Below are 26,657 nucleotides of genomic sequence, written 5' to 3'. Positions count from 1 at the left end.
AAAGTCTATCCTGTGTTAGCATTTATACCTCGTGACTACTGTGTGAAACCGGGCGCTTATCGATAGGATATAAATCCCTTCACAACATGCGAAGCTTCTTTTCCTCTTAACCATCATCGCCAGTGCACTCTCAGGCTGTATCTGGTTGGAAGCAATGTTGTCCAGCTTCGTCGTATCATCCCCTCGCGATGATGTACTGGCAAACCAAGATCTGCTGGACATCATATTCGAATTTGTGCATGGAGGCACGAACACGGTTTCACCATCACCATCGCAGGGCGTCGGCTCGAACCAACAACTTCTGCACATCGCCTTGACACACACAGGCTTTCGCGATCCTGCTTTCAAGGTCCTTTGGAAAGAGATTCCGACTTTGCTACCACTCTTGAAGCTTTTACCCGGGTTTAGTCTGGTGGAGGGCATCTACGTGCGTCCCATCGTGTCGACTTTTGTGCGACATCGGAAAGCTCATGTTTTCGTGCTGCCTTCAGATCTTCACTCATATCCCTTCGACTGAGGCGGAACTCGGGCGGTTCTGCAGATATGCAAAGCATGTGGAGAGAGTCAAGTTCTCCCAGCAAGAAGAAGTCGTTTCACCTTTCGCTTACCAGGCGTTGGCCACGATCGTTCTACTTGATCCGGGGTTCCGCCTCCCCGCCCTTCGCACCATTCGGATCGAATGCAATCCCCGACACGATTATGCCGGAGCATCATTCCTTCTCACCACACCATCCGCTTCACTTTCCAGGCTGGAAGTAGTCGGTGTTACGCCAGAATCAGCTATATTCATTCGCCAAGCTGCCTCCATCATAGCACTGCGACAGTTGGGATTGCGGGAACTTCATTTGGAAGGGAGGATGGACGAACAAGTGTTGGTGGACATTTTCGGGGAGCTCTCCGGCCTCAAAACCTTGTCACACGTTGACATTGATGTCCTCAGCCCCGATGGAAGCTGCTCTTTCAAGAGACCTATCTTGCCGACGCTGTCACGCCTCCCTAGCATGACTCATTTATCACTTCACGTCGGATGCAGAGGTGACCACTTCGAGTGGTGGCAGATTTGCAACCATGAAGCTACTTTCCCTTCCCTCCGGGTACTTCATCTCACCCTTCGTGGCGCCCGAGATGCTGTCATACACGCATTTCGCGCAATTTCCGCCCACAATCTCCTGCACGCCAAAATTACCTTGGACTTCAGTCAGCGGACGAACACACCTGGAAACGTGCTGAGATCCCACTTCTTCAACTTAATGGACGCCTTTTCACAAGTTGAAACTGTTGAGATTATCCATTTCGACGGTAGTTCCAAATTACCTTCCGCCTTTAGGAGCTATTTTAACAGTGCGGCAGACCATCCCAACCTCGTTTCCCTTGCCCTTCCTCCTCTCGAGGCGTTTGGGGGCGAGGATTTATCCTGTCTGGAACTCCTTGCCAAAGGCTGTCCCAAGCTCCTCATTGCTCGAATACCCCTTCCCTTGCCGCGAATATTCCCAGAGCTCTTCCACTATTTAGCAACGGTATCGATATCGTCCTCCCATCCTTTGAGGTCGTTGGAATTCAGCACTCCGTGGATGGAGCCGCTCGCGAAACTAGGGGTTAAAGAGTACATTATCATCGCCCAATACATCCACCGACTCTTTCCCAACCTGGATAGACTGGGCGTTTATCGGGATGACCAAGGTCGAGTTCACGGGTGTGAAAAGGCGATTGGAGCATTGTGGGATCTCATTGTCGCTTTGAAGGAGGCAAAGGAGGAGGGTGCTGCGTCTGTTCGGCGTTGCGATAGCTGCACCGAGGCCATCCAGCCACTGAAAGGCGGGTCCGATTAGCTTCGAGATGAAGCAAAGGGGTACTTTACTCTGACAAGGTAAAAGACTGTATTAACTACCGGTAGCAGCTGTCGTTTGCTTACATGCTCTTGTAAAACCACTGCATTCACTACGTAGCTCGCTCGCAACCTCCGGATTCGAGTAAAACTTCTCCCCACACCACAGACCCTTCCGAGTGCATTGAAGGTGCTTCGCATCCCTCCTCCCCGTCCCTTCCACCTTCCTCGACTGCAATGGGGTCCATGTCCGTCTGAATCGATGCGTCCTCAACGCGGAGTTCTCGTCTTCCTGGGGTTGTCATAACCTCCATCATATCTGTTTGAACAGAAGCGTCTTCGCGAGCTGGTTTGAGATCTGTCGTTGCTTCTAGATCCGCTTGAACACAAGTGTCGACTACGATTGGTTGACTCGGTTGGGGTGTCAGTGTCGGAGGCCCATCCTTTGGACGCTTAGCCCTGACAGACGCAGCGCCCTTGTTCTTCGCCTCTTTCAATGTCAGAAGAAGTTCCTGAAAAGCTTCAAACACCTCCGCACGTCCGCTTCCTCTTCCTTTGGCATCGCGATACGCCTCCAGCTGATCCAATTTGGGAAAGAGTCGATGAAAATACTTGAACATAGAGACTAAGTCGGTCAGCCCAAACGCCTGATCTCCCCCGCCATCGCTGAGTTTCAGGGACCTCAGTGGGTGATACGTCTCGGCCTCGGCATGGGTAACGTCTATGTCCAATGCCTCACTGAGTTGATCTGGAGTAAGGCGATGGAGTCGAAGGCAAATTTGAACATCGAGTAAACGGGGACAGCCTTTTGCGAGCAAGGCTAGGCAGGTCAAGTCTGCCTTCTTGTCGTCGGGGTCGGAAGTAGAAGCTGGGAGAATGAGCGAGGTGAGATTGGGAAAAGCACTACACGAAATCAAATTGACAAAGGCGGTCGTGTCGGACATCGTGTTCATTCTTAGGTGGAGATGCTGCAGTTTCAAAGGCTCTGAAGGTGATTCGGAAGACGGGGGTTCTGTGAACAAGTCCGTAGAGATGAAGCTGAAGCTTGAGGAATCGGTTTGGGTTACCTCGAGCGTGAGAAGGTGTCGGTATTGAGCTAAGAACGAAATCCATCTCTTCAAGAATTCTCGATTGTGTGGCGTGCAGAACGTGGCATCCAGCCGGAGATGAATATGCTCGAGGGCAGGGATGTCGGTTCGCACCAATGCTTTGAGGATGACGAGCGCAGTGCCGGAGATCTCGAGCTTGGTTAAGGAAGAGAAACGGGGTTTCTGAGGCGGAGCTTTCAGATCTCGGTCGCTTCCATCGTTGTCGGATACATGGATCGCCAATGACGCCAGAGTTCCAATCTGGCTCATGTGCTGAAGGTCCTCTACATCCAGAGGCCACACCCCGGGAAAATTCAGAGAAAAACGTTTTAAAACGGAAAGGGATGATAGCCGAGGGAGAAGTGCACGGAAAAGTGCATCGGTGCCCTTGCCTTCGAGTTCCAACACCTCCAGCTGGGAATGTCGGTGGGCGAGGACGAGTAGCAGCTGGTAAAGGAAGGGAAATGAATCCGGAATAATGTCCACGACTTCGACTTGCAGGATGCACGTGGAGGCTGTTGCTACGAAGAGTGCCCCGGAATAGTCGGTCTTTGCGGCACACTCTACTCGAATGGTGCGGAGAGCTGGGAGGGAGAAGCCGATGTCTACCCATGGCAATGGTTGGTAGACAGGTAAGGTCTGGTACACCAATGGAGAGACGGTCTCGTCTTGATGCGTGAAGGTAATTGATTTGACACGCCTTGCATAAAGGCGGAATGTTTCCCAATCGTCTTCCTTGGCGGAGGGTGCGGTAAGGAACTGGCACCAAATAGATCAGTGGTTGACGGTGAAGATCGATGGGGGCGAGCTGCCGACGTACATATACTCCATCGACCTCACAGAACCCAGGTATGAGTTTTAACAATGGCAGGACGTTCGGAATAGATTTCCAGAGAAAGTCCAGGGCCGCGTGATGGAATCCTTTGTGTGCTAGAGCGATATGGAAGAACTGATGCCCTTTGTCACTTTTCTCGACGTCCACGAAATCGAAAATCATGCCCAACAGGTCTTCATTCCCAAAGACCTCTTCCCGGGGGCTAGTATGAGTGGAGAGAGGCTCGGACGACATGGTGGTCGACGTAGAGACTTTGCAAGCAACCATCGACTGCGGAGGTTAAACGTTAAACGTGGGACCCTGATATGTGTTTACCATCAATAGGTAGATAAAGCACGCGCAAATTGAAATCAACCTGTGCACCTACCACCGGGCGCTTATCGCACCAAAAGGAAATTACATTGGACATACAAATACAAGTGGAGTAATCAAACCATCGACTTTCAAACTGCAGGTTATAGGACTATATACGCAGGGCAGAGCTATGGGCAGATCTAAAGATCGTCCTCTTTCAACACTTCCTTCGCATGCTGTTTAGCTTCCTTTGAAACTCGCGGATCTGAATGGGCCGTCGACCTCAATTCGCCATGCCACCTCCACAAACCACCGTAGAGAAACTCACTGCTAAGGGTTGCCTTGTAGCCACCTTTGACCCTACTTTCCTCGCCTTGGCCAATGCTATCGATACCGACGCCCTGAGCACCCCTGCTTCGCCCAACGTTGTTGTAATCATCGTCATCAGCGGCCTCGTGCATGTCCATTCCTACGTATTCGCCTTTTCCAGAACGACGCAGATTGGAAGAGGGCGGCGCTCCTTTGGTGCGAGTAGGCTGAGCGACTGCAGAGTGGGTCAGCTGGATAGATCGCGGGAAAGGTGGTCAAGGGGTCACCATCGCTTCCGGGCTGGAATTCCTCGTCTCTGTCGGGCCAGATATTGTCTGGCTCAATTCCGACTCGGTTCGACATGGTGAAGATATATCGCAGAACGGAGGATTCTGAGATGGAGATGTGGGTGGGACTCAAGGAGAGTTGTCCTGTTTCATGTTCGCGGGTTTACTTTATCTTGGAGACTGTGGAATTGTGCACTGACCAGTGACGTCTAACCTGGTACACTTGGAGCAAGTGAATCAGGGTGGATCATATGGGCTATTCCTAGCTCTCCTTGTCCCTTTGAGTATACGAAGATTACACTCTTCGCATATCCTGTCAAATCAATAAGCGGAAGATGGAAAGCAGGCGATTGATGAGATTCGGGAGGTGGCAAGCCGCGAGGACGTTGGAGATGCGCCCGATCCGCGTGGTGGCTGTGTGCATCCAAACAAGTCAAACTTCGCGCTAATTCTCGACACCCTGAGAGGTAGTAGATGTTCTCTACATTGCTGATTCACGACTGCGGTACCGTCGACGGGGAGCCGATAACGATTACTCTCAAAGTATCTCCCTCGTTCCCTGGCGCCGTCTGGTTCCAAGAAGACTGGGAGCAACCAGTCCCTGCCGCATGGGGACCAAAGGACAACTCTGATTTTGACGGGACTCTCGCAATCCGGCTTGTAGAACGCATCTCAGAGGGCCGTATTGGCGTAACCTACGCGCCCCAAGTCGTCTCCGCGACGCGAAGAGGAAGTGATGTCAAGTCCACGCTACCGCCTACACTGTGCCTCAAATTTGCAAAACTGGAATTCAGTCGCAGCCTGGCGCGAGAGGCTTGGTTCTACGAACAGCTGGAGTCACTTCAGGGCATCTCTGTACCCCTTTCTTTCGGCTTCTTCGCGTCCACTGCTAAAGAACAGCCCCACTTCCCTGACATCGAGTTTAAACCCTGGACGAATCGGAGCGTTTTGTTCGAAGATACAGACCCAATTCCACATAACATCGACCAATACCCTTCTCCAGACTGGCTGGCCGACACTGTTACGTGCCGTGTGCATTTGTGCGAGCGTTTCACGAAGATTTGTCCGACTCGGCAGGTGTAATCGAACGCGTCAGCAGCTTGGGGTCCTGTCCTACATTGCATTCAACTGTGGCGACACTTTCCTACTCTAGGTTCGGCATATATCCTCGCGGAACTGTGAGGGTAAGCTCCTAGAATGCATAGCGCTCTCAGGAACCAGTGCATTCGAGCTGCCTCATCACCTGGTTGGATGACGTATACACAACCTCCGTCGAACTGCGCGACTCCTGGCCCGATGTCCACCACCGAACCTCGCTATTGCTTGCATGTTTCAATTTCGAACTAAAGGTTTGTCATATCGCACGGCAATCCTAACAAGAGCCATGATTGAATGAACCTCAACAGCTTGGCGACATCGGAGTTGTCGATCCAATACCAGCTCCACCATGCTTATTTCTGCCACCCGCGTCCTCCACTACCTGGTGTAATCTATAGCATCACCACATTTTTGGCCCACGACGTCAGCGGGTATACTCGAGTATTAAAAACGGGGGATTATCTGGAAAATGACACTGCTCTGAAATCCGGCAGACGCGACTCTCGATTGCTCTCCTTGGTACCTGCTAACCAAACATGTCCAGATTGACGAACAACATCCCGCATGGTGCATCTGAAGCACCAGACGATGCTCATCCACATTCAGCCCTACCCAAGGTCGCGCTCAACCTCGGCCACCTCCCCAGAAAATCAAATCCTGTTGCACGTTCGCCAGCTCCGCATAGGGTATGTAGCCTTGTATCTCGTGTTACACTACCTCAGCATTAACGCTCCCTACCGCACCATTTAGATCGATCCAAACAACCCACCCTGGCCAGCGTACCGCGGCTACCACCGATACTCCTTCGCCCATGCTACCATGCAGTCCAGACTGCCCACCATCCTGGGCAAAGCCATCGACGACGCGACACGCACTCTGAACGAACAATCCTCGGAGGATCTCATCGTCGACCTCTTGGAGTGCATCAAGCGTATGGATGGCCTAATGATTGATCTTAGTGGTAATGCCAAGTTACGCCCTATCATCGATGACGGAGAAGCCGATGTTGCGCTGTGGAACAAGGAGATTGCGAAGTACTTCCAAGGTACCTTTCGCTTCGTGTCGTCGAAATGCGGAGTTGACTCTGACCATTACCTGAAGGAAACGACTTCATGAACGCCCCTTGGCTCTTCGCTGAGGCCTATAAGTACCGCAGACTCCACGAGTGCTTCAGTACCAGCAAGTACTGGCAAGAATACGACGTCTTCTATCGACAAAAGGTTCGCCATCCGTTCCAGTCTCTTTGTCTCGTATCTCTCTGACGGTGCCACTTCCCAGAGTGACACTTTTGCCAGATCGGCTGACGCAGTCTTTGAGCTCTCGATGCGCTTTGCCGAGCCATTCCAGCTTCCGAAGGACGCAACTCCGGAGGAAAATCTTGAAACAGAGCGTCTGATGTTCTTGGAATTAACTCAAGGTAACGTCATCTCCTCGTATTCTACACTTTTCTCGTTTATTGAGACGGACGTCATCGACGCTGCTAGTGTGCCTCTGGGGTAACTCAACGGACCTGTCGCTTCTCATTAACATGTCGGAAGAACAGATCAAGGCTCTTCAGGCTACGGCAGGGGCACATCTCGCTTCGACTGAGGGCAATATCTTGGGCAACCACATGCATCGGCTCTGGGAAATCATGGTGGAGACGAGGGAGAAGACTGGGGGTCGTGTGGACTTTGTTCTCGATAATGCCGGATTCGAGCTATACTGCGATTGCGTCTACGGTGGGTCTTCTCATAATTTCTCTTGCTGAGATCATGTATTAAGGCAGGATGCTTGAAACCTAGCCGATTTTCTGCTTCAAAGTGGACTCGCCAGCAAGATCCACTTCCACGGAAAGAGGTTCTCGTGGTTCGTGTCGGACGTGACCCACAGGGACTGGGAGTGGCTCCTCAACGTGATGGTATACGGTAATCTCTTCCCTAACGCCACGGAAGCGGAGATGGAGTCTTTGAGGCGCCTTGGAAGACGATGGAAGGTCAGTAACAGCTTCTTCGTGCATTACGGACGCAAAGGCTAACTCGATACCACCAGCAATACGAAAAGGAAGGGAAATGGGTTTATGAGCAGCATCCCTTCTGGTGCACTGGATACACGTTCTGGGACCTCCACTCTGAAGCACCGGACCTCTTCCTCCACCTCTCCAAATCCGACTTGGTTATTTTCAAGGGAGACCTGAATCATCGGAAATTGACTTACGACTGCGCAGCGCCTGCGAGTACTCCATTCGAACAGGCTATCGGACCGATGGCTAGTGCTGCGGGTGCACCAAGGGTGGTGAGTATGAGGACTATCAAGAGCGATGTGGTGGTAGGTCTTGGTCCCAAAGGAGACGAGGTTGCGAAGAAGTTGGATCGAGAGGAGCCTGGGTGGAAGATCTCTGGAAAATATGTAAGCAGCGTTTGTTCTCGCGCGAGGTTCGTTTAATGAACTGTCTTCTCTTAGGCTGTCGTATTGCTTTCCGAGGGTCGTCCGGGACAGGACGTGTCCTTTGTGCCCTCCCCAGAAATTCAACCTTCGTATTTCTAAGCGCCTGGCGAATTGGATATAAGTGCTTCTGATGTTCTGTAAGGCTCTCTTGATATGGACTATTGGTAAAAAGTATATGTTGTCCACGACGGAGTGGAAACGTGTCAAGTTTAAATTGAGGTTTTGGAGTACTAGTCGTGCATGGGCTATGTGCCTCAGGCTCATCCACAACACATTCGCAGGCTTTTCGAAACCAATCCACCATAGGCGTCTTTGGGACTCCGTGACCCAACTCAAGTGCGATTGCAATGCACTCAACTCCTCACTGAGCTTGAATGCTATTTTGAATGACGGGCGCATTGTGCCCATGGGCGACGAAGTCCGGTTAAAGGACGGCGACAGGAGGAAGTTGGAGTCGAGATTCGTCAAGTTCCTAGGAGTTCGGGGATCCCTTGGAGCGACGATCAACATACTTCGACCGTCGGGTGCTCGTGGAAATATCTTGACGAGGCTTGGGTGGCCGCTTGGGCGACCATTCACAGCGAGCTGCGTGCTAGAGATGAGCGAGAGAGCGCACAAATTTGTGAAGTGGGGAGTTTTCTTACCTCGGGGAAGTCATGTCCGACTGCTGGGTGTGGAACTTATAACTGATGCGAAGAGAGCAACCGAGAGTAGAGTGGTCGAAGGGTGAATTTACGTGTAGAATAGGAGAGCTGGATAACGCAGTGGAAATCGGAGAGGACGCAACTGCGAATGGGAAGTGGACAGGACAGATTGCGAGTTCTTTACGGAAACAAGGGTCTTGGTCCTCCAAGGCACGTCCGCCTTTAGATAGCCTACGGTGCTCCACCGGGTGATTGGCAAGAAAGAATTCATCTCCGTGCATTCGGAAATCCCGTGCTACCCCACGTCCGTCCTGTCTCCGTTCTACTCGCCCGAGAACAGCGCCTCCTTGTTCCCCTCTTGGGTATTATGTGCTTCCATCCTTCTCCAAAGAATGTCCAGCTTTGCATAGAAGTTCTTCCAATCCACCTACTCGGCTCGTATCCCGCTTTATTGACGTTGCTTTCGTACATGAGCGCGACCTAGACCACCTGAGGGGACACCATCTTTTTTGTTCTTCATCAAACATGAACGTCGCGTGTTCAAATCCCGTCTACTCATGTGATAGGTGTCCATTCATTATTCAGTATCTTTTCAACCCGCTCCACAGGAGAATCAACAGTCGTTATGGCACGGAATCGATAACGGAGGTAAATGACGTTGAGGGAGGTAACATTCCCGTCCCAATTGCTTTATTGGGAAAGTTGTTATCCCGTCTTGGGGGCTTGGCCTGATCATCGCCCCTTTTTTCCGCGCGGGCTGCCAGGCTTGTTGGGAGCGCTGTTGCGACCTTGATCTAGGCCGACGACAGCGTTTTCGCTCATCTTTCTCCTCCCACCGAGTCCAAGGGACCTCTGAACGCGTCGTTTTTACCCCCATTTCTGAACGAGTCCATCCAGCATCACCAATGCAACAAATTTTGTATAACGTTCGTCCTAGTGGGGCGCAGTACGTGTTTGATCTCGAAGCGGTCGGCCTTACATCGCGCTACGAAACCGTCGGATTGGATGACGTAGTCTCTAGGCCTTATACGAATTGGCCCTCCGGCTTGGGGGTTCCATATACAGAATCGGGGGTGAGTTTCGTTGGAGTATATAGGCTTGGCTGTAATTCGGGGAGAGATAACACTCTACTTCTTCCCCTCTTTGATCAACAGACCTTTTTCACTTCGTCTTCGTCTGAACCAACATGTCTCCCAGCTTCTCGATCAGCTATGCTAGTGAGTCCCTTTCGTCGGTCGCCTCCTCGACGACGTCGAGTCTGACCTCGCTGTGTAGACCAGTGCATTGTCATCACTGGTGGCAACCGAGGTATCGGCCATGCCTTCAGCGAGGCCGTTGCCAAAGCTGGTGGCAACATTGCTGTTATCTACAGGTCTGTCTCGTGCAGTTCAGTCATCAACGATCCATTATTGACGCCGTTGCTCACAGGAGTGCCCCCGACGCCGAGAAGGTCGTTGAGGAAATTGGGAAGAAGTACAACGTCAAGGCTAAGGTATTTCAAGCTTCTCAGCCCTGCGTAGCGAAATGCTGAATAAAGCACTTCCAGGCTTACAAGTGCGACGTCTCCAACACTGCCCTCACCGATGAGACCATGCAGAAGATCGACAAGGAGCTCGGCCCCATCACTGGTCTGATTGCCGTATGTTCTTCTCTCGATCATCACTAGCCTATTTCCTCACAAGCCTTCCAACCGTTAGAACGCCGGTGTCTCCGTCGTCAAGCCCGCCTTCGAGCTCACCCAAGACGACTTCAACTACGTCTACAATGTTAACGTCTTTGGGGTCTTCAACACTGCCAGGGCCGTCGCCAAGTAAGCTCGCATCCTTCCCGACGAGCTCTTCCGCGCATGATATTGACATAGCTTACAATAGGGTCTGGAAAGAGCGAGGCCACAAGGGCTCCATCGTCATCAACTCTTCGATGAGCTCCCAGATCATCAACAAAGTCAACAACAACTCTCCTCTCACCCAAGTGTTCTACAACTCTTCCAAGGCCGCTGTTTCGAACCTCACCAAGGGTCTCGCTGGAGAGTGGGCTCAGTATGGCATCCGGGTCAACGCTTTGTCTCCTGGTTATGGTTCGTTGGGTTCAGTTTCCTCAAATGTATCGTTCATTGACGTCGCCCAACGCAGTTAACACCGACCAAACTGCTTTCATGGACAAGAACATCCGTGACTTCCAGGCCAGCCAGGTGCCCATGGGCCGATTCGCCGAGCCCCACGAGATGACTGGCCTCGCACTCCTCTTGTTGTCCGAGCACGCCTCATATATGACTGGAGCTGAGTACTTCGTTGACGGGTATGTTTCCTCTCTCTTTTTCGCTCCAAGATCGTGTACTGATATTGCGATCTTTCCAGTGGTCAATTGGTCTACTAGACGTCGTCCTAAAATTCGTGTAGTCTTCGTCCATCCGTAACGCAGGCTTGGATTAGATGTATTATTAGCGCCTGATACCCTCACATAACTATGAATTAAAATTTAAACAGATGCGGAAGCATTCGGTCTTCACTCTGCCCTCGTGTGATTCAGAGCTGACAGGTTTAAGCGCCCACCGCGGCGCTGGAGTCGAAATATCTTTGATCTTTCCTCCTTCCTCTGGAGACTGGGAGGGTCTCTGAGGGTCTGCAGTGTCTACAAGTTTCGTCCACCCTCTCTATCTTCACTGATGGGCCCTGATAGGCCCTGGAGGCCAATTATCCGCGACGACGACGGGTAGGGCTGTGCTGCATCAACATCATCAACGTGGCGCCGCCGACCACAAAATGGGCGCATGGGGCATTCTGGTTCCCTTGTCCGGTACCACCATCGTCCTCCACGACTTACTGTTGAGCAGTAAAGGCAAATTCTGTGAAAATGCCAATTCGACCCCCTCCGCTTAAACTCAAATGTGCGTATATTGGTACTGTACAGTACAAATTCGAGATTTAAAGAGATTGTAGACGACAACAGGTTCCCATTGCGTGAGTTTACTACGGTCTTGAGACGAAAAACCACGTTTTATTCACATCTTGCTTCTCTTCCGAAAGCTATCCCTTCTGCACGAAAACCACCAGTCAAGGAATCGTTCTTCGCAAAGCTCTACAAGGCAAACTGGCGGAATGCTATTGTTGCTGGTCAGTAGCTATGAGCACAGGATTCTGGACCAGGTGTGCTGATCATGACTCGCTGTATGCAGTTGCTGGCTTCAACGCTCTGAGATTTATCTATAAGTGAGTGAATCTATTTCGATTGACGAAATGCAGAGCTGACTGGGTGACCAGGACCGTGAGTGCTAGAGCAGAAGCGATTCAAAAGCCTTGACCTAACGAAGATGCAAGCAGTACAATGCATGGTCCGACCTCGAGATAGATGCCTCAGCGAATGCCACGAAGCTGGCAATGGTGTCCATCGCGCTGTGCGTGATGTACGCGGTAGCGACCCTGATCGAATTATTCGGTGCCATCGGCATTGCAACAGTAAGTCTTCCGCCTTGTATTCCTGTCCTCGAACCTCAATCCATCGCCCTAGCGACGATTTGCATTCGTTCGAGCCTACACTTTCCTAGCGTTCGTATCTGCCACCTTGGCCACAGCGGCGAGCGTGTTGAAGACCACCTCATTCTTCGTAAACGCTGTAGGTCCCTTGCCTTGCCTGAAAACCTTGTCAAGTCGGTTTCTCATGCTTCTACAGGAGGAGTTGATGTATGAGTGCGTTGCCCTTGCTCTTTCTGGACGTGGCTACTCCAAGTCGCAATTCGTAAGTCCTCGTAGCTCTCTTGCCTACACAAGACAACTGATTTCCTTGAAGCGAGGCAAGATGTGGCCAGGGTCCTTCCTCGCCGTCGGACTCATGCAAGCACGGAGGGGTGAGTATACTCCCCGTTCACAACGGAACGTATCTAACCCTACGACTAGAATGCGTGGAAGCATGGACTCAGCAATCCTGGTCCCAGATCGTCGGCGTATTCGTCTTCGGGTTCATGCCATCCATGATCAGCTACCTCATTGTCTACACATACTACCGCCAAACCACCGACGCCTCCCACCCTGCCTACATGATCGCCAACCAAACCGTCCCTCGCGCCTCCAGCTCCCGCCGTCAGAGGAACAATGGCTATTCTCGGGTTGCCAGCGACGCCCCCTACGCCGGCTCCGCCGAAGGAGAGACCAACAGCAGGGCCGCCAACGCCGGCCAGCGCTCAGCCCGCTTGCGAGTCAACGCCGCAGCATCAAACAGGGCGGGTGCGAATGGGGATGCGGGGCGCACTGCCGCTGCACCCACGGCTGCGCACACGACGCGTGGATTGAACCGACCTAACCGACCGCCTGCTCTCAAGGAACTCGAGCCTCCCATCTTCACTCCCCAGAGAGGCATTCTGATGCAAAGCGCTGCTGCGTTGAGCTCGTTGCTTAGCCCTGGACCACCCACGTACGGCGTTAACCCCGTCAACCAGAACCGTTTGGGTGCCATTGCGCTGAGTTGTTCAGGGGGTTCCCTGCGCTCGGCTAGGTATGACAAGTTTGTTTAGAGGGTTTCCTAGTTTCCTTTCGTTCCCCTTTCGCTTCGTTTCTGGTGGATTACCTTGGACAATTTGGTGTGGATGTGGACCCTCAAGCTGCTTGTCATTCATTCATTCATTTCGGTGTCGGCTGTGATTCATTGTGTTGTCATTCCTTTGGTACCATTCCAATAAATTTTGTTTCATGTATAACCTATTCCAGGCCTGGTCTTGTGAACTTCTGACCCAGCTCCTGTATCAAGACTGACTGCAGGGTCGAACAGGAATCCCACAGACCATGGGGTCCTTCAGGGTTGGCATCTGCCCACTCCCGCACCGTCGTACCGGGAAACAACTCCTCCCCGACCACTAGCTCGGTTAGACCGGGCCACATCTTCAACCAGGAAGACAAGGTGACGAGTCCATCCTCCATGTCCGACCAGCAACAGCGATGTCCATCTGTGAATCCATCATGATAGTACTGAAGAGACAGTCGTTTGACAGAGGGGAGCCTGTGGGTGCACTGAGACGCTGTGAACCATTGGAGGATCCTCTCGCGTTGACTCGATGTGAATTCGAATGCGAGGTCGGTGGTTAAGACGACGCCGTAGGCTACGGTGCGGCCCGCGATAGATTGCATGAGCTTGTCGTAGTCGTTGAGCACGAACCAGTAAGGCGATGTGAACCAATCCTGGAGTATTTCCAGGCTTTTGAGCTTTAGAAAAAGCGAGGGGGAAGCGGCGAGGAATGGAATGGTGTACTCGGGAGTGGCAATCAACTTCTCGAGGTTGGGTAGGAAATCCGTCTTCGACAACAAAAGTTCGTCCACGCGCCCAACACTGCTGATTCCCGTCAACTCGAGCATCGAAATCGATGGATGTCGGAGGAGAAAGGTGTGTAGGTCAGGCAAGGCGATTTCCGTTCTCCCTAACGCAAGTTCCTTCAGCTGGGGAAAGGACCACGTTGGGAGAACCTCCGACCAATCGGAGAATCGAAAGGACTGTCCGTAGACGGTCAGTTTCGTGAGGGAGGAGGAAGAGGATTGGAGGAGCTGCTGAGTGAAATGGTACCACCGACCCTCGAGCATCTGGGGTGTCTCCAGCCTGATTGCGTCCAGGCTACTGGCATTGCATGTTGGCAGGACGGGCCCAGTCGGAGGTTTGGAGAGTCGAAATAATTCGATGGGTGGGCTCTACAGTTGACGGCCTACGTGAGGACCAGCCAAGCTGCGTCGGTAGGTGGAGAGGAAACCAGCCTAACGAGCACCGGGGAGTTGGTGGACACTGGGCGACTTCGACGACCTCATGCTTGTACGGTAGCATATCTGCACCTGGGAGAGTCCCGGGACCACGGACGCGCAGGATGGATTCCGGGTGTCGCGCAGCGGCTTGGAAGGCGGCAGCTAGGCCTCTATACCAAGAGTCTGCAGCTCTCTGAGAAGGGAACCACACTGCAAGTTCAGTGAGAGCCCTGAGCCGTACGAGGAGATTACAGAGCGCCCACGACTCCTCCGGTTTGGATAAGGAATTGCGGCTGGGCACATAAAGTATCTTGAAACCATGTGCGCAACGCAGGAGCCCCTCTGGGTCCCGACGCTCACTGCTGTGGTCGAGGTCTACCCGTGTGTGCTCAGGGCCCTGGTACAGTTTGAATACCCCATCCACCTGCATCTTGCGAAGGCAGACAAAGACGCGTTCGACGATGATTGGTTTGGAGATGTCATGCAGACTCCTGCACGTCTTTGCAAGGGCCATCAGCTGGGGGATCGGTTGAAGCCCCTCCTGCTCGAGAGTGTGCACTAGGTGGTTTGTGATGGCCACCACGAGCTCGGTAGGGAGGTAATCTTGCAGATGCGACGGCGACATGATGGAGGTGAGAGGTCAAGGCGGAGTCCGACATGGCACCTTCGTCTCCAGGATCGCGGGATTTTCAGCGATGGGTATCAATTGTTACTATAGTCTGTAAGTATGCTGGGGTCAAGTACGGGCCCCGATTTCGAAATACACAATCAAGTAACTTTCATATCTCCTAGCCCAGGTCGGGCCTTGTGAACTCGTAATCTATCGGTTGCATCGAGATGGACCGTAGCTGCGGACATGCATCCCACAAAATCCGTGGTCCAGCGGGGTTGTCTTGCGCCCATTCCTGCATATTCGGCTCGTCAAACATCCCTTTCCCTACAACCAGTTCGCTTAGGCCAGGGAACATCCTCAACCAAGAAGCCAGGATAGCGAACCCTTCCTCCATCATAGCGAGCCCTTCCTCCATCTCCTGCCACCAGCGTCGTGCGTAGACGGAAAGCTGCCTGACAAAAGGAAGGGCCCGCCGAGAGGATACTGAGGTAAACCATTCGAAGTATGCATCGCGTTGGTTTGAGTCGAATTCGAATGCGAGGTCGGTGATGGGCTCGACACCGGCGGTAGGGGTGCGGCTCGCGAGTAGTTCCATGAGACGGTTGTAATCATTGGCAACGAAGCAGGAGAACGTCCTACGCATTTCCTGGGTTACTTTTACGCGGGCCAGTTTCGGAAATAAGGAAGCTGTGGTGGGTGCGAGGAATGGAATGAGATAATCGGGAGTGGCGATTAGCATCTCCAGGTTGGGTAGGAAGTCGGTGTTCGCAAATGACGATATGTCCACGCTTCCGGCAAGCTCATTCCCTGTCAGATCCAAAGTTGAAATCGACGGATGGCGAAGCAGAAAGTCGTGCAGGTCGGGATTGGCGAATTCTGTTCTCCTTGGCGCGAAGATTTTCAATTGAGGAAAGGACCATGTTGGGAGAATGTGTCGCCAGTCGTATAAGCACAGATGTTGGGCGGAGAAGGAGAGTCTTGTGAGGGTGGAGTAGGAGGACTGGAGAAGGGACTGGGTGATGTGGTACCACCAGGGATCGAGCATACGGGGTGTTCCCAGTTCGATCTCGGCCAGGAAACTAGTGGTGCACGATGGAAAGTTCATCCCGGGAGGTGGATATTTGAGAGTCGAGATGATGTGATTGTCAGTCTGCCCATTGGAGGGCGGCTGAGGGGTTGCCATCGGTTGGTCGACTTCTCCCTTCGAATTTCCAACATCCTCCCTCATTCCATTGAATACCCGTCGTAGGAGCAACGAAATGCGATGGGCCTGGGAGGGCTTCTTGTCGTGTGTCGGAAGGCGCGCAGAGGTTGGGGTAGAAGGCGCTACGCTTGGTTGAATTGAAGTGACATGGATTTCGTGTTTGAATGGAGAAAGGACGTATCGGAACGTCATTGGATCGCCCTCGAACTTCAAGATGGAACCCGGGTGTTGCGCAGTGGCGAGGATTGAAGAAGCCAGGCCACGGTTCCAAGCGCTCCCAACATTTAACCCCGGCTCTGATGTTGCACCTGGACTGGGAATAAATACAGTGAATTGTGTAATCGCTTTGAGCCGCCTCAGGAGATGATACAACGCCCATGGCTCTTCTGCATTGTAGAGAGACTGGTGCTTGGGTGTATAAGAAATCTTGAAGCCAGATTCGCAACCGAGAAGTTGTTCAAATCCCCAATACCCCTGGCTGCGGCCCAGAATGACCGAGCTATCGCCTTGATGTAGCTGGAGTACCCGGCCGACCTGCATGGCGACAAGGCAGTCGAAGAGTTGTTCAAAGATGAAGGGTTTAAGAATGTTGGACATCCTTCTGCACGTCTTCCCAAGGTTCATCAGTTGAGGTATCGGTCGAGCGTCATTTTGTGTGTAACAGAGCACTAGGCGGTGGACGATTTCCACCAGGAGCTCGGTGGGGACAGCATCTTGCAGAGGTGAGGGCGACATGGAAGTACAAAGTCAAGTGCGGGCCAAGCGCGGTACCTTACATAGCCCCTCGCCTCTAGGACCAAAAATAATCTTCAGAGATGTGTTTGAGACGTGTATCAATAATTCGCCCGGATACTGATAATGAAACTAGGACGCTACTAGTAGATTCGTGAACCAGTCGGTTCGGTCCCCTCAGTTCGAATAGAAAACGATGAACTGTCGATGAAGGCGTTGATGGTGATGGCGAAGAACCAAAAAGGTGAGGGTACTGGGCAACACGGTCGCGGTTTCGGCAGGAGGGGTACCGTGTGAACGGGCACTTCGAAAATATCGCCCTGCGACGGTTCTGACGAACCTATCCACCATCAGTGGATACGTTCATTTGGAGTAGGCGTAGGAATGAATTCATTGGTGCCCGAACGTCGATGAAAAACTCAGGTAGAATATCAACAAAGTTACTTGGTCAATCACGCTCCGAATGGCAAGACTTCCAAATGCATGGATAATGGAACGCATACGCCATATTGACCTCCTCGGTCGTCGTTTTGTGCATGAATCGAATACATGGGAGAATGGGTGGTACAGAAAGCATGAATAAAGAGCACACGTTTACTTGCGTGCGGACTTCTGCTGCGACTTGATGACCTTCTTCACGATCTTGGCCTCCTCAACCAAGAAAGCCCGGAGAATTCTACAGCATTTATAAGTTCAAAGTCCAACATCGATCTTCAAGAAAACGACGCACCGTGACTTGACGCAGTCACCGCATCTCGAGCCACCGTATGCCCTCTGGACGGTCTTTTGGCGCTTGGAGATCCTGGCGTACAGGCGGGGTCGGAGAGCAGGGACCTGGACGATATGATATCAGCCACCTGATATAACTTGGGCTGCAAATCCTGGACGTACACCGGGGAGAGCGATACCGCAGTCACCGCACTTGGGTGCAGCGGCGGGCTTCCTGATGTGGTGGTAAACAAGCTTGCCTCCAGGGGTCTTGACCACCCTTCGTCGGTTGGAGGTGGAGTTATAAGGGTTGCGCTTGCGGAGAGTGACTCGTTGGGCCATTTCGAATTCTGTAAACGCGATATTAGACTCGTTGTTCACGTCCTGACCACGCCTTTAAAACAGAATCTCCGTGTCGCTCCCAGTTCTCCAAAATCTCCAAACTGATTCCCAGGTGGCCCAACCAATGTCTCCAACCCCCCATTTCGTCCAAATCGACACAGATTTTCGAGGTTCAAACGGCGTCTACTCACAGTCGAGCAAGCTATCCGACACAGTCAGTAAAACGTCTATAATTCAGCATTTCGGCAGCAGCTCACCTTGTCTTGAGGATGTCGGCAACGATCACGGTGTTGATTTTCCGAATGTGGGTGGGGCTTGGAACTACACAGTACTTCGGCACTTTCCGAACCTCAATGCCGGACGTGCCGCCACGACTGATCGAGCAGTTTGCTTCCGCCCCGGCGTCTATTTGCGTGTGCTGCCGTTTGGCGCCAAAGGGCATAAATATCCGTTAAAACCGCGAAAATCTCTCTTGGGAGTCTTTACGGCATCCCTATGGTTGCATCGAGAGAGTCTCCATAACAGCTACTATGGCATGTCTCGAAAGATAAGATTGGAGACGGGAACGCAGCCTGCGATTCAGTGGTTTCCATCATCAGAGTTTGAACCGAATTGGTAAGACTTGGCGCTTGAGAAGAAAATGACTACTGGGGAGGTGTAAAACATACGCTTGGGCGGCGTCAAGACAAGCATCATCTTGATGCTCCCGGCCCCGATGCAAACCATCGACGTGTACAGCGGCACTATCATAGGTGCCTTGGAGCAACATTCGGTGTCTCTCCGTTCAAGTTGCAGTACAATCTCGGTAGGCAGTTATTTTGACTACCATCTCCAGTTCCTGAGCTTTGTGAGTTTAGCATGTCTGCATTCTCAGAAATGCGAGAACATGATGGTGATCTCGAGTATGTCCGGACAGGGATCACCGGCGGCGAACTTGAATTGACGCCTTGCATGAGAAGAAACAATGATTTTCGCGCTGAATGAGATTCAATAATGGTCCTATTGTGATTTACCACGAGTGAAGGCGCTTCGTGGGTACGTACCGTAGTAATGTCTGAGGCTATGTCGGTGTAGTTCCCGATTACAACACATGCTTACGGATTGAACCCTCTGGAGGGCGTCGCGGGAGAACGACCATCCAGTTTCACCAAACATTTCTTTATCCATACACAATTCTTTTGAGACATCGAAGGGATTCAGACCAATTGAATAGTAGAAGCATCTCTCAACTTCTGCCTTCCTCCGAGGTCGACGAACCACCCGAATTGGCGGGCTCAATATAAACTACCTCCACATTCGCCGCGCATAACGGTTTGTCAGCCAGAGTCCCCAGTGAAGAAACCGTCGCCCGACAGATCTTGTCCCAGCGGCATAATTTAAAGATGTACTTCGATGCGTCCTTCGTATGTCGAGAACCTTTCAACGCCTCAACCTCTAGTCCGTGTCGGACCTCACGTTCATGTGGGAAGGACATGTGACGGGATTGCAGGATGCTAAACCTCTTTGCAGCACATTAACGTGTCTACTACATGCTGCATGTTCCAGGATGTCGAACGGTTATAGTTAATCCCTGACTTTGGGCACATAGAAGTGCCCCGTTTTTGTCTCTGTCAATCTTCTTCTATTCCCAAATGAAACAAGTTTTGGGCCAGTAGCTCGTTCATTTAGCGCTACTTACCAATAATTGGCCATGGTGGGTCAGTTCCCTTGGTACAGGCCCATCATAGTTCTTCGACTAGATTACAACGATCAGAACAAGCGACTGCGCCCCAAAAGCATATCAAGGGCATCGCGATTAAACCCTGCATCATTATAACGGGCAACTCGCTTATGGTCTACCCATGTGAGAACTCCCAGAACATTTCTCAAAGCCAGCGGCGTCGAAGAACTGACATTGGGCAGAAGCGCCAGGTTCCCCTCTTTCCAACCCTTGATCTCACATATCCCATCCGGGTATATAAATAAGGTTTAAGAGCGGCCATCTCACGCCAACAACAAGACCTGGTTCTTGAAGCAGTTCAAAGCCACAATCCTGACACTTCATCCGACTGCCGTCTTTCTGACAAAAAACACCGGATTGAAGAAAATCTGGGTCTTCCTTCCCAAAAGAGCCTACATCTGAGGTATCTCCCTTCTCCGCCGCTCGAAGCCACATCCAAACACCCAACAGGAGGGGGAGCGCGGGTCGCTGATCGAATGTGTGGGCTATATTCAGCTCCGTGATATGGTTGTTGATACGACTAGGACCTATACAAGGCATTCACGATTTTCACGGGTGGGCGGGGAAGGTCGAGTGCACACAACGGGAATCGAAAGCTCAATGTCCTCGTGGTCTCGCTCAAGCGGCGGGGAAGAGATGTGGATATGTATGCGCCCCCAGATGCAACTGGTACCAACAGAATGACGAGCATGTGCCCACCTTCGAGTAACGTACCCATTATAGACTCTTTGGTAATAGCCGGCAGGTATGTAAGTAACAGCAAATTGATTGGGAAGGTGGGGTCATTCGGGACATACTGCTGCATGAAGTAACCGCGAGCGCGGCTTGGTGGGTCGAGAGGATGATGACATCGAAAGCTTGGCCTAGCTTATTTCCCTCATCCACATGTAGGTCTCGAATATAGGGGTATAGATGCAGCTCCATTCCACTGCCTTTGTAGTGATGCACAGACGCTCAGACATTGGGCTTTCCGACGAATCCATCGGGTTCGGGGATGGTGGGTATTGCGCGGAAGCGCCCAAGCCTCCCTTGAAGCGGAACACTGATGGGATTACATAACCCGTCCTCCCCTTTCCGTCCAACCACCACGTCGCACAGATGCCAAAGGCGAAACAACGGTCACAACCACAAGGCACGGGTTCTCAGATAACAAGTGGGAGTAAATCCAAGCAGGACAAAAATCCCAGCACCAATGCAAACGCAGAAATCGACAAAATCAGGAAAAGCGAATACAAGGCCTACGCGACTCGCGCGACTTTGCAGCTCTCGGTTCTAGGCTTTTCTGCTGTGTTTCTGCCTACTTCGGCTGTTCTGCAAGAATGGATTCAATATCTGGAGGGAAAGTCTGAGCCCGTTCTACACGAACCGCTTGAAGCTTTGGCTGCACGGCCGGTCTGGACTATGGCCACCCTTGGGTTTGCAACTTGCCTGATCCAATCCTGGTGGTCGAAAGCCCTGAAAGCAGGGTGGTTGAAGGGACAAGAAGATGGAAGCAGTGGTTCCAAGGATAATGTACGTTTAGCCCTGCTCCAAGACTTGACTTGGTTCCAACACGCGATTTAGGGATCGCTACCGCGAGTCTATGGATCCTTGATCGTCGCGTCACTCGGGATCCACGGTCTTTTGGTACTGTTTGGCGCGCCTTTATTCAGGTACAAGAACTTATCGTGGATTTGACTCTATGCTTACAATTTCCGAACAGTCACGTTCTAGAGACCTACCTTCTTGCCTTCTTAATTGCCAACTTGGCCGTTCTACCACCAGTGACAGTCTTTGGACCTCCTGCACTGGGGAACGACGGCCACTCGCAATACCAGCGTCATATATGGCGTCGCCTGTACGCTGGGCTATCGTACGTCAACCTTTTTCTCATTTGACTGGCCAATTAATCACTCGAACAGGTGGAAAAACCCTATTGAGCGGGCTATCCTGTACCCGACGATTGGCACTCTGATTGGCAGCTGGCTCGGGGTTATTCCACTTGCCCTCGACTGGGAACGACCGTGGCAGGTATGTCACATTGTTTTCCATCCCTCGTATTTCCTTTACTGAAATGACCAGGCCTGGCCATTGACACCGGCGTACGGTGCAATTATTGGTTACATTCTCGCTTCTATCGTCGCTGCGACGGCGACCGGTATCGACCTCACGGTACCCTCCGATTAGGAACATCGTCTCCCGATGGATCTACAAACTAACCCGACCGGTGACCGCCGCCCTCCCCACAGTCCCATTCGCCGCGTTGCCCACAACAAACACTATGCAGCCTTTTCCACTACTCGGAAGTCCCCAAGCGCTTCTGTGACAAAGTCTGGGACAATGGGAGAAGCATTCGGTCCTTGGATATCGGTGACTTTTGTTATCCCTATCGTAGTCAAATGTCAAGGCAATCCCGTGTGGTCACCCGAAATCATGGACTCGTACCTGTGAGGACGAGTAGTGTCGCCAGTCCCCCGTTTTGGCCAAACAGGATGTCCGTGTTCAGTCTATCCCCGACCATGATGGTCCTCTTGGGGTCGAAGTTCACTCTAGAGAAGGGTTGGCAAGCGGGAATCACTGGTGCAGGGACTGATAACCCACTTGGCCTTGATGCAGTCGAGCATCGTGCTCGCCGGCTTTCCCGTGCAGATAGGGTTCTTTCCCAGTGCACAGCGGAGGGGCGCGCTGATGGAACCGGCCCCTGGTAGCAGACCATGCGAACTTGGGTACGTGCTATCTTCGTTTGTCGCGATGAACAGGCAGTCCTGATTATGGAGCAGGTATTGGAACGCCTTCGACAGTTTGGTGTAATTGATCTTCGTGTCCAACCCACATACAACGGCACCAACATCAGGATCACGGACGAAATCAGCGAGATTGAATGACTCCAAGGTATTGTCAGCAGGATCCTGTTGAAGTTACATCAGTGTGACTTGCAGAAACGGCGAGATCCCCATACCGTCCCTCCCAAGATGGTGATCCCCTCGTTCTGAAGCTCCTCTTCAAGTCCAGCCATGCCAATGACATACACCTTTTTCGTCTTCGGCAATTTGATCACAGACGAGATGTAGACCGCTGCCGCATAGGCCGAACCGTAGATCTCATCCTACCAAGCAAAAGGGTTTCATTGGGTTTTGGATGTCCAATTTCCAAAAGTCCTCTCTCACCACATGTGCTTCGACTCCCAAATCATCGAACTTGCTCTTATAACTTCTTCTAGATTTGGTGGCGTTGTTCGTTACAAAGACAACCTTTTTATCTAGAAACCACCACGAAGCATGAGAACGACGTCCAAATCCCATCGGGCAAGGGCGAAACCGCAGACCTACTTCGCCGCCGCAGTAAATCGAGAACTTCGACCGCCCCGTCTAACAAATGGTCTCCCCTCCACAGCACACCGTCACAGTCGAAAAGCCAGGTGTCATAATCGCGCAAAAGGGCCTCGTAATCGCTTGCCGTCGAGAGTACAGCGGTCATTTCTAGGGTCTATTAGTCTAGATATTTGGTCTATACCCCTGGGACGAAGATTGGACGGCGGAAAGGATTAGATAGATAAGACGAGAATCGAGATGATGATGGTTGAGAGAATGCCGTCTAAAGGGCCCAGGCGACGCGAAGTGTCGGCGAAGTGCTGATACCGGACCGCAATCACCCGAACTGTGAACCGTGTCAATGGATCCTGTTGACGTTTCTCCTCTGGTATATGTGGGCTTTTCATTTTCACTACAGAATTCTGATGAAGGTTGTATTGTCCTTGTCTATTGGGTGCGTGCGGATGCTTTCCATTTTCTTATTCCTCAGATTTTCTGCAACAATTCGCCTTCCTGGCTAGACTCGGTTTGTCAGGCGGGAAGAAATAGGGGTGTTGTGCCGCATGGCTATAATCCTTTCCGACTCGAAAGAGCTACAAAGTAAGCCTGATGAAGGGCACTCATCAAGGTACTCATACCTGTGACTCGTGAGTGCACATACCGCAAGCTCGCCGTGACCTTGGCCTCCGATTCCTATCTCCCAGCAACCCTGATCATACGCCTAGCCGGCAGTTCGAGTTGCGCCATCGTGACAGACTCGGTAAGTTTCCATTAAACTTCATGCCTCCTGCTCCCAATGTGAATACTAAACTCGGGTTAGGAAAATACAGGTACAATCATGGGGTCGCCGCGCAGCTGCGAACGTGACCAGTAGCGTTTAGACGCCGGGAGTTAAGCTCTCACTCGTGGCTAATGATTGTCGACCCATGCCCTCACCTGGGCCTCGCCCACAGTGGACTTTGCGAGGGCCAAACAAATCCGACATTTCATGGGCCTGTTCGACACGCCAGGCTCAAACTGTCGGGCGTTTCGGAAATGGCAACCTCGAGCAAGAACGTCTTCCTTTTCCACGCAAAGCTTATCGGATGGGGACAGCCGATACCATCGTCCTCATGGGATGCGTCTCTTTTTCATCTCGAGAGGAGAAAGCTGTTATTTCGTGCAAGGACACCCGAGCTAGACTCGAGGCGATGGCCACCGTCATCTTGTTCTGACAACTTCTCCTTGTAGCCTGCCAGCGAAGGGGCGCCCAATCTAACTTTATCACTGGTATTTTCGGAGGCTCTTGGTCAAAGGCGGAAAACCATCACGCCAACTTGGTGAGAACAGTTTTTCCATCATCTCCGGGTTATTCGTGGTTCACAGCAGTTGGCCAAATCCCTTTGGATATCCTTCTTGAGCGTCCTCCTTGCCTTCGCTGGTTCCCTTTCTCCATTGCTGAAGGCGACATATCAACTCTAATTCTATCCTAGGACAAATGACTGTGGCTAAAACGCCTCTAGGTCATGGAGCTGCAACTCCGCATCCACCTTGTCCCTCCAATCCAGGATCCATGCGTTCTGTGCCGCGGCGGACTTGTGCTTGGCAACTCCGCTCACTCGTCTGTCACCTTCTTCGTCACTTCTTACGCCATGCGGTCTGGTGTTTGGATTCAATTCGTTCAAGCGTGCCCAATGGTTCTTGACCTCTCGGAATACTGCGTCCTCGATCTTGTCCATTGCCTTCGACGACCTCTCGAGTTCTGGGTCCAACGTGCTTCTGATTAAATTCTGGGAATCGTGGTCAAGTTTCTTCAAGAAATTCCCATCGTCGGTTAGAAGACCTGCTGGGTACTTCGCTTGCCTCGCTTTCTCCAGGACTTCCTTCGGGACTTCCTCTGGTGGAGCGATACGTGCGATGTTCCACTGCAATCTATCAAGCTGGTATTCTGACACTGCGACAGCGTCGAAGTCGGCCAGCAGTGCTATCTCTGCCATCTAGGATCAAATCAATCAAAGGATTCTGACAAACTCGAGAAGCGCATCTCGAATCGGGAGCATACCTTTCTGAAGTTCTGTCCAATAAGTCTTGTTTTGATGTCATTGATTCTGAAGTATGTGAGAATGGATTGGATCGATTTGACGCCTGGATGCGCGAAAGCGTCGGGATAGGCACGAGCCCCCTTTCCCCGTTCAAACCACCCCAATACCTTCGCGTATAAGTATATGTAGGGAAGTTGAGCATACACGGTTTAGCTTGCTGGCTTACCTGCCCGACATTGACAGTGATAGCAGCTGCTCCCGCCTCGACACACGCCGCCGCATGCATTAAAGTACAGACCGGGTATAAATTCACATTGATGTTGGCCTTCTGCAACGTCCGGGCTGCCTGTATTCCGGCCTCAGACGAGGGGATCTACAAGTTGAATTACGTGTCAACGATCGTGCTATAGACATAGATCGAGGGTGCGCGTGGACATACAGTTAATAGAACTTCGTCTCCACTCAAGCCGCCAAGGCGCAGAAGTTTGTATCGCCGCTGTGCTTCCGCGATCATAGCGTCCACATCGTCATGAATACGGGGGTTGAGATATGTTATGTGCGGACCGGCAACAGTGTGCCGCTGCGCTAACCCAATTTCAACAGTCTGCAGGACCAGGATGGTACGAGGTTGAGCAGAGGCTCATACTATGTCGAGTAGAAAACATTTACCAATCGCTCAAGTGACTGTTCTTTTACAATTGGTGGCACTTCCCCCAATGGATGCCGCAGAGCTTGGCTTGGGTCCAATTCAATAGAAAAAACGGTGTCTCTGAAAGAATAGAACACATACCGGTTACATTGGTCGACCACCTTCTTACACGCCACCCATGTGTGGTAGGACGCGTCCCCCGCTTCGCAGTCGAAGGATCTCGCAATCTTTTCCAAAGATAGAAGAGTGCCGGAGAGAACATCGTGGTGGTACAAAAGTGCTAAGAGAAGAAGAAGTCAACATTTTTCTGTAGTCAGCACGACCGGTAAAACTCTGGTAAACGGCCGGATATTCCGACGCATTTCGACCGTCGACGCTGTCGACGAGGACGGCCGTCTTGTGTTCGTCAAGAAGGTCTTTAACACTCCTTGGCGGAACGCGGTGAGTTTGAAGGTGCTCGGAAGAGCTCATTTGGTCGGGGTCCCAGGGATCCTAGGCAGTGAAAAGGGTTGAAGAAAGAGGCATTTTCTGCCATTACCTTTCCTCGATTTATAGCGGTAACAAAGGGCGGATTGGTGGATGGTGGATGACAACCTTTATATTCGGTCCTCCGGGGATGGAAAGGCCCTTTGTAACTTGGTTTGAATTGAAAGAGATAAAGTACAGCAGTGTCGTAGAGTGTCGTGAGCATCCTTTGGACTTGGAGAATGATAATCCATCGTCATCGTGTTTTAATATGCAGGGTATTTAACCTTTAGACGACTTCAACGTAATGTCCAGGTCCCTAGGCTTGGTGATGGCGGCAAGTTAAGTCGAGAAGCGATTAACGTGATATGCAGCAGTGTCTATTGCAG

At 51.8% G+C, this 26,657-nt stretch overlaps 14 protein-coding genes across 14 annotated transcripts; 6 read left to right on the top strand and 8 right to left on the bottom strand.

Moving 5' to 3' along the window:
• Positions 1-154: 154 nt before the first annotated feature.
• Positions 155-1,829, top strand: CC1G_15601 (hypothetical protein; the record flags this gene model as incomplete). Its single annotated transcript, XM_002911013.1, has 2 exons — positions 155-427; positions 492-1,829. The coding sequence occupies 2 exons, from the start codon at positions 155-157 to the stop codon at positions 1,827-1,829; spliced, it is 1,611 nt and encodes a 536-aa protein (XP_002911059.1).
• Positions 1,830-1,861: 32 nt separating this feature from the next.
• On the bottom strand, positions 1,862-3,982 carry CC1G_07547 (hypothetical protein; the record flags this gene model as incomplete). The annotated part of the gene is made up of 2 exons (XM_001838005.2): positions 1,862-3,672; positions 3,734-3,982. 2 exons carry the CDS (start codon positions 3,980-3,982, stop codon positions 1,939-1,941), a joined length of 1,983 nt encoding a protein of 660 aa, XP_001838057.1. The 3' UTR covers positions 1,862-1,938.
• Positions 3,983-4,242: 260 nt separating this feature from the next.
• Positions 4,243-4,714, bottom strand: CC1G_07546 (hypothetical protein; the record flags this gene model as incomplete). Its single annotated transcript, XM_001838004.2, has 2 exons — positions 4,243-4,586; positions 4,639-4,714. 2 exons carry the CDS (start codon positions 4,712-4,714, stop codon positions 4,243-4,245), a joined length of 420 nt encoding a protein of 139 aa, XP_001838056.2.
• A 398-nt stretch (positions 4,715-5,112) lies between these two features.
• On the top strand, positions 5,113-5,721 carry CC1G_07545 (protein kinase subdomain-containing protein PKL/ccin3; the record flags this gene model as incomplete). Its single annotated transcript, XM_001838003.1, has 1 exon — positions 5,113-5,721. The coding sequence occupies one exon, from the start codon at positions 5,113-5,115 to the stop codon at positions 5,719-5,721; it is 609 nt and encodes a 202-aa protein (XP_001838055.1).
• Positions 5,722-6,272: 551 nt separating this feature from the next.
• CC1G_07544 (DUF89 domain-containing protein) lies at positions 6,273-8,262 on the top strand (the record flags this gene model as incomplete). The annotated part of the gene is made up of 8 exons (XM_001838002.2): positions 6,273-6,422; positions 6,487-6,781; positions 6,838-6,956; positions 7,015-7,153; positions 7,221-7,457; positions 7,521-7,711; positions 7,768-8,124; positions 8,179-8,262. The coding sequence occupies 8 exons, from the start codon at positions 6,273-6,275 to the stop codon at positions 8,260-8,262; spliced, it is 1,572 nt and encodes a 523-aa protein (XP_001838054.2).
• Positions 8,263-9,948: 1,686 nt separating this feature from the next.
• Positions 9,949-11,314, top strand: CC1G_15600 (NADP-dependent mannitol dehydrogenase). The gene is made up of 8 exons (XM_002911012.1): positions 9,949-10,024; positions 10,083-10,179; positions 10,236-10,299; positions 10,354-10,446; positions 10,505-10,617; positions 10,679-10,884; positions 10,940-11,105; positions 11,165-11,314. Exons 1-8 carry the CDS (start codon positions 9,994-9,996, stop codon positions 11,181-11,183), a joined length of 789 nt encoding a protein of 262 aa, XP_002911058.1. The 5' UTR covers positions 9,949-9,993; the 3' UTR covers positions 11,184-11,314.
• A 292-nt stretch (positions 11,315-11,606) lies between these two features.
• Positions 11,607-13,491, top strand: CC1G_15599 (hypothetical protein). Its single transcript, XM_002911011.1, has 10 exons — positions 11,607-11,694; positions 11,747-11,767; positions 11,834-11,920; positions 11,983-12,016; positions 12,050-12,071; positions 12,128-12,262; positions 12,315-12,419; positions 12,477-12,542; positions 12,594-12,651; positions 12,701-13,491. The coding sequence occupies exons 1-10, from the start codon at positions 11,661-11,663 to the stop codon at positions 13,312-13,314; spliced, it is 1,176 nt and encodes a 391-aa protein (XP_002911057.1). The 5' UTR covers positions 11,607-11,660; the 3' UTR covers positions 13,315-13,491.
• Positions 13,492-13,498: 7 nt separating this feature from the next.
• CC1G_15598 (hypothetical protein) lies at positions 13,499-14,371 on the bottom strand (the record flags this gene model as incomplete). The annotated part of the gene is made up of 1 exon (XM_002911010.1): positions 13,499-14,371. The coding sequence occupies one exon, from the start codon at positions 14,369-14,371 to the stop codon at positions 13,499-13,501; it is 873 nt and encodes a 290-aa protein (XP_002911056.1).
• A 31-nt stretch (positions 14,372-14,402) lies between these two features.
• CC1G_15597 (hypothetical protein) lies at positions 14,403-15,149 on the bottom strand (the record flags this gene model as incomplete). Its single annotated transcript, XM_002911009.1, has 1 exon — positions 14,403-15,149. One exon carries the CDS (start codon positions 15,147-15,149, stop codon positions 14,403-14,405), a length of 747 nt encoding a protein of 248 aa, XP_002911055.1.
• Positions 15,150-15,312: 163 nt separating this feature from the next.
• CC1G_07541 (hypothetical protein) lies at positions 15,313-17,076 on the bottom strand (the record flags this gene model as incomplete). The annotated part of the gene is made up of 1 exon (XM_001837999.1): positions 15,313-17,076. One exon carries the CDS (start codon positions 17,074-17,076, stop codon positions 15,313-15,315), a length of 1,764 nt encoding a protein of 587 aa, XP_001838051.1.
• Positions 17,077-17,565: 489 nt separating this feature from the next.
• Positions 17,566-18,131, bottom strand: CC1G_07540 (60S ribosomal protein L34). Its single transcript, XM_001837998.2, has 3 exons — positions 17,965-18,131; positions 17,804-17,907; positions 17,566-17,749 (listed from the first exon to the last, which is right to left on the bottom strand). The coding sequence occupies exons 1-3, from the start codon at positions 18,121-18,123 to the stop codon at positions 17,668-17,670; spliced, it is 345 nt and encodes a 114-aa protein (XP_001838050.1). The 5' UTR covers positions 18,124-18,131; the 3' UTR covers positions 17,566-17,667.
• A 2,810-nt stretch (positions 18,132-20,941) lies between these two features.
• CC1G_07539 (hypothetical protein) lies at positions 20,942-22,009 on the top strand (the record flags this gene model as incomplete). Its single annotated transcript, XM_001837997.1, has 5 exons — positions 20,942-21,355; positions 21,407-21,495; positions 21,546-21,695; positions 21,745-21,853; positions 21,905-22,009. The coding sequence occupies 5 exons, from the start codon at positions 20,942-20,944 to the stop codon at positions 22,007-22,009; spliced, it is 867 nt and encodes a 288-aa protein (XP_001838049.1).
• Positions 22,010-22,101: 92 nt separating this feature from the next.
• On the bottom strand, positions 22,102-23,406 carry CC1G_07538 (p-nitrophenyl phosphatase; the record flags this gene model as incomplete). Its single annotated transcript, XM_001837996.2, has 6 exons — positions 23,152-23,406; positions 22,990-23,081; positions 22,782-22,928; positions 22,424-22,731; positions 22,268-22,371; positions 22,102-22,208 (listed from the first exon to the last, which is right to left on the bottom strand). Exons 1-6 carry the CDS (start codon positions 23,297-23,299, stop codon positions 22,102-22,104), a joined length of 906 nt encoding a protein of 301 aa, XP_001838048.1. The 5' UTR covers positions 23,300-23,406.
• A 1,214-nt stretch (positions 23,407-24,620) lies between these two features.
• On the bottom strand, positions 24,621-26,274 carry CC1G_07537 (hypothetical protein; the record flags this gene model as incomplete). The annotated part of the gene is made up of 7 exons (XM_001837995.2): positions 24,621-25,109; positions 25,175-25,321; positions 25,381-25,527; positions 25,594-25,758; positions 25,824-25,890; positions 25,945-26,083; positions 26,136-26,274. The coding sequence occupies 7 exons, from the start codon at positions 26,272-26,274 to the stop codon at positions 24,621-24,623; spliced, it is 1,293 nt and encodes a 430-aa protein (XP_001838047.2).
• Between the last annotated feature and the right edge of the window lie 383 nt (positions 26,275-26,657).

The sequence above is a fragment of the Coprinopsis cinerea genome, assembly GCF_000182895.1.
Source record: "Coprinopsis cinerea okayama7#130 chromosome 6 map unlocalized cont3.6, whole genome shotgun sequence".
NCBI lineage: Eukaryota > Fungi > Basidiomycota > Agaricomycetes > Agaricales > Psathyrellaceae > Coprinopsis > Coprinopsis cinerea.
The sequence above is the reverse complement of the archived record's forward strand: the minus strand, read 5'-3'. Positions and strand labels throughout refer to the sequence as shown.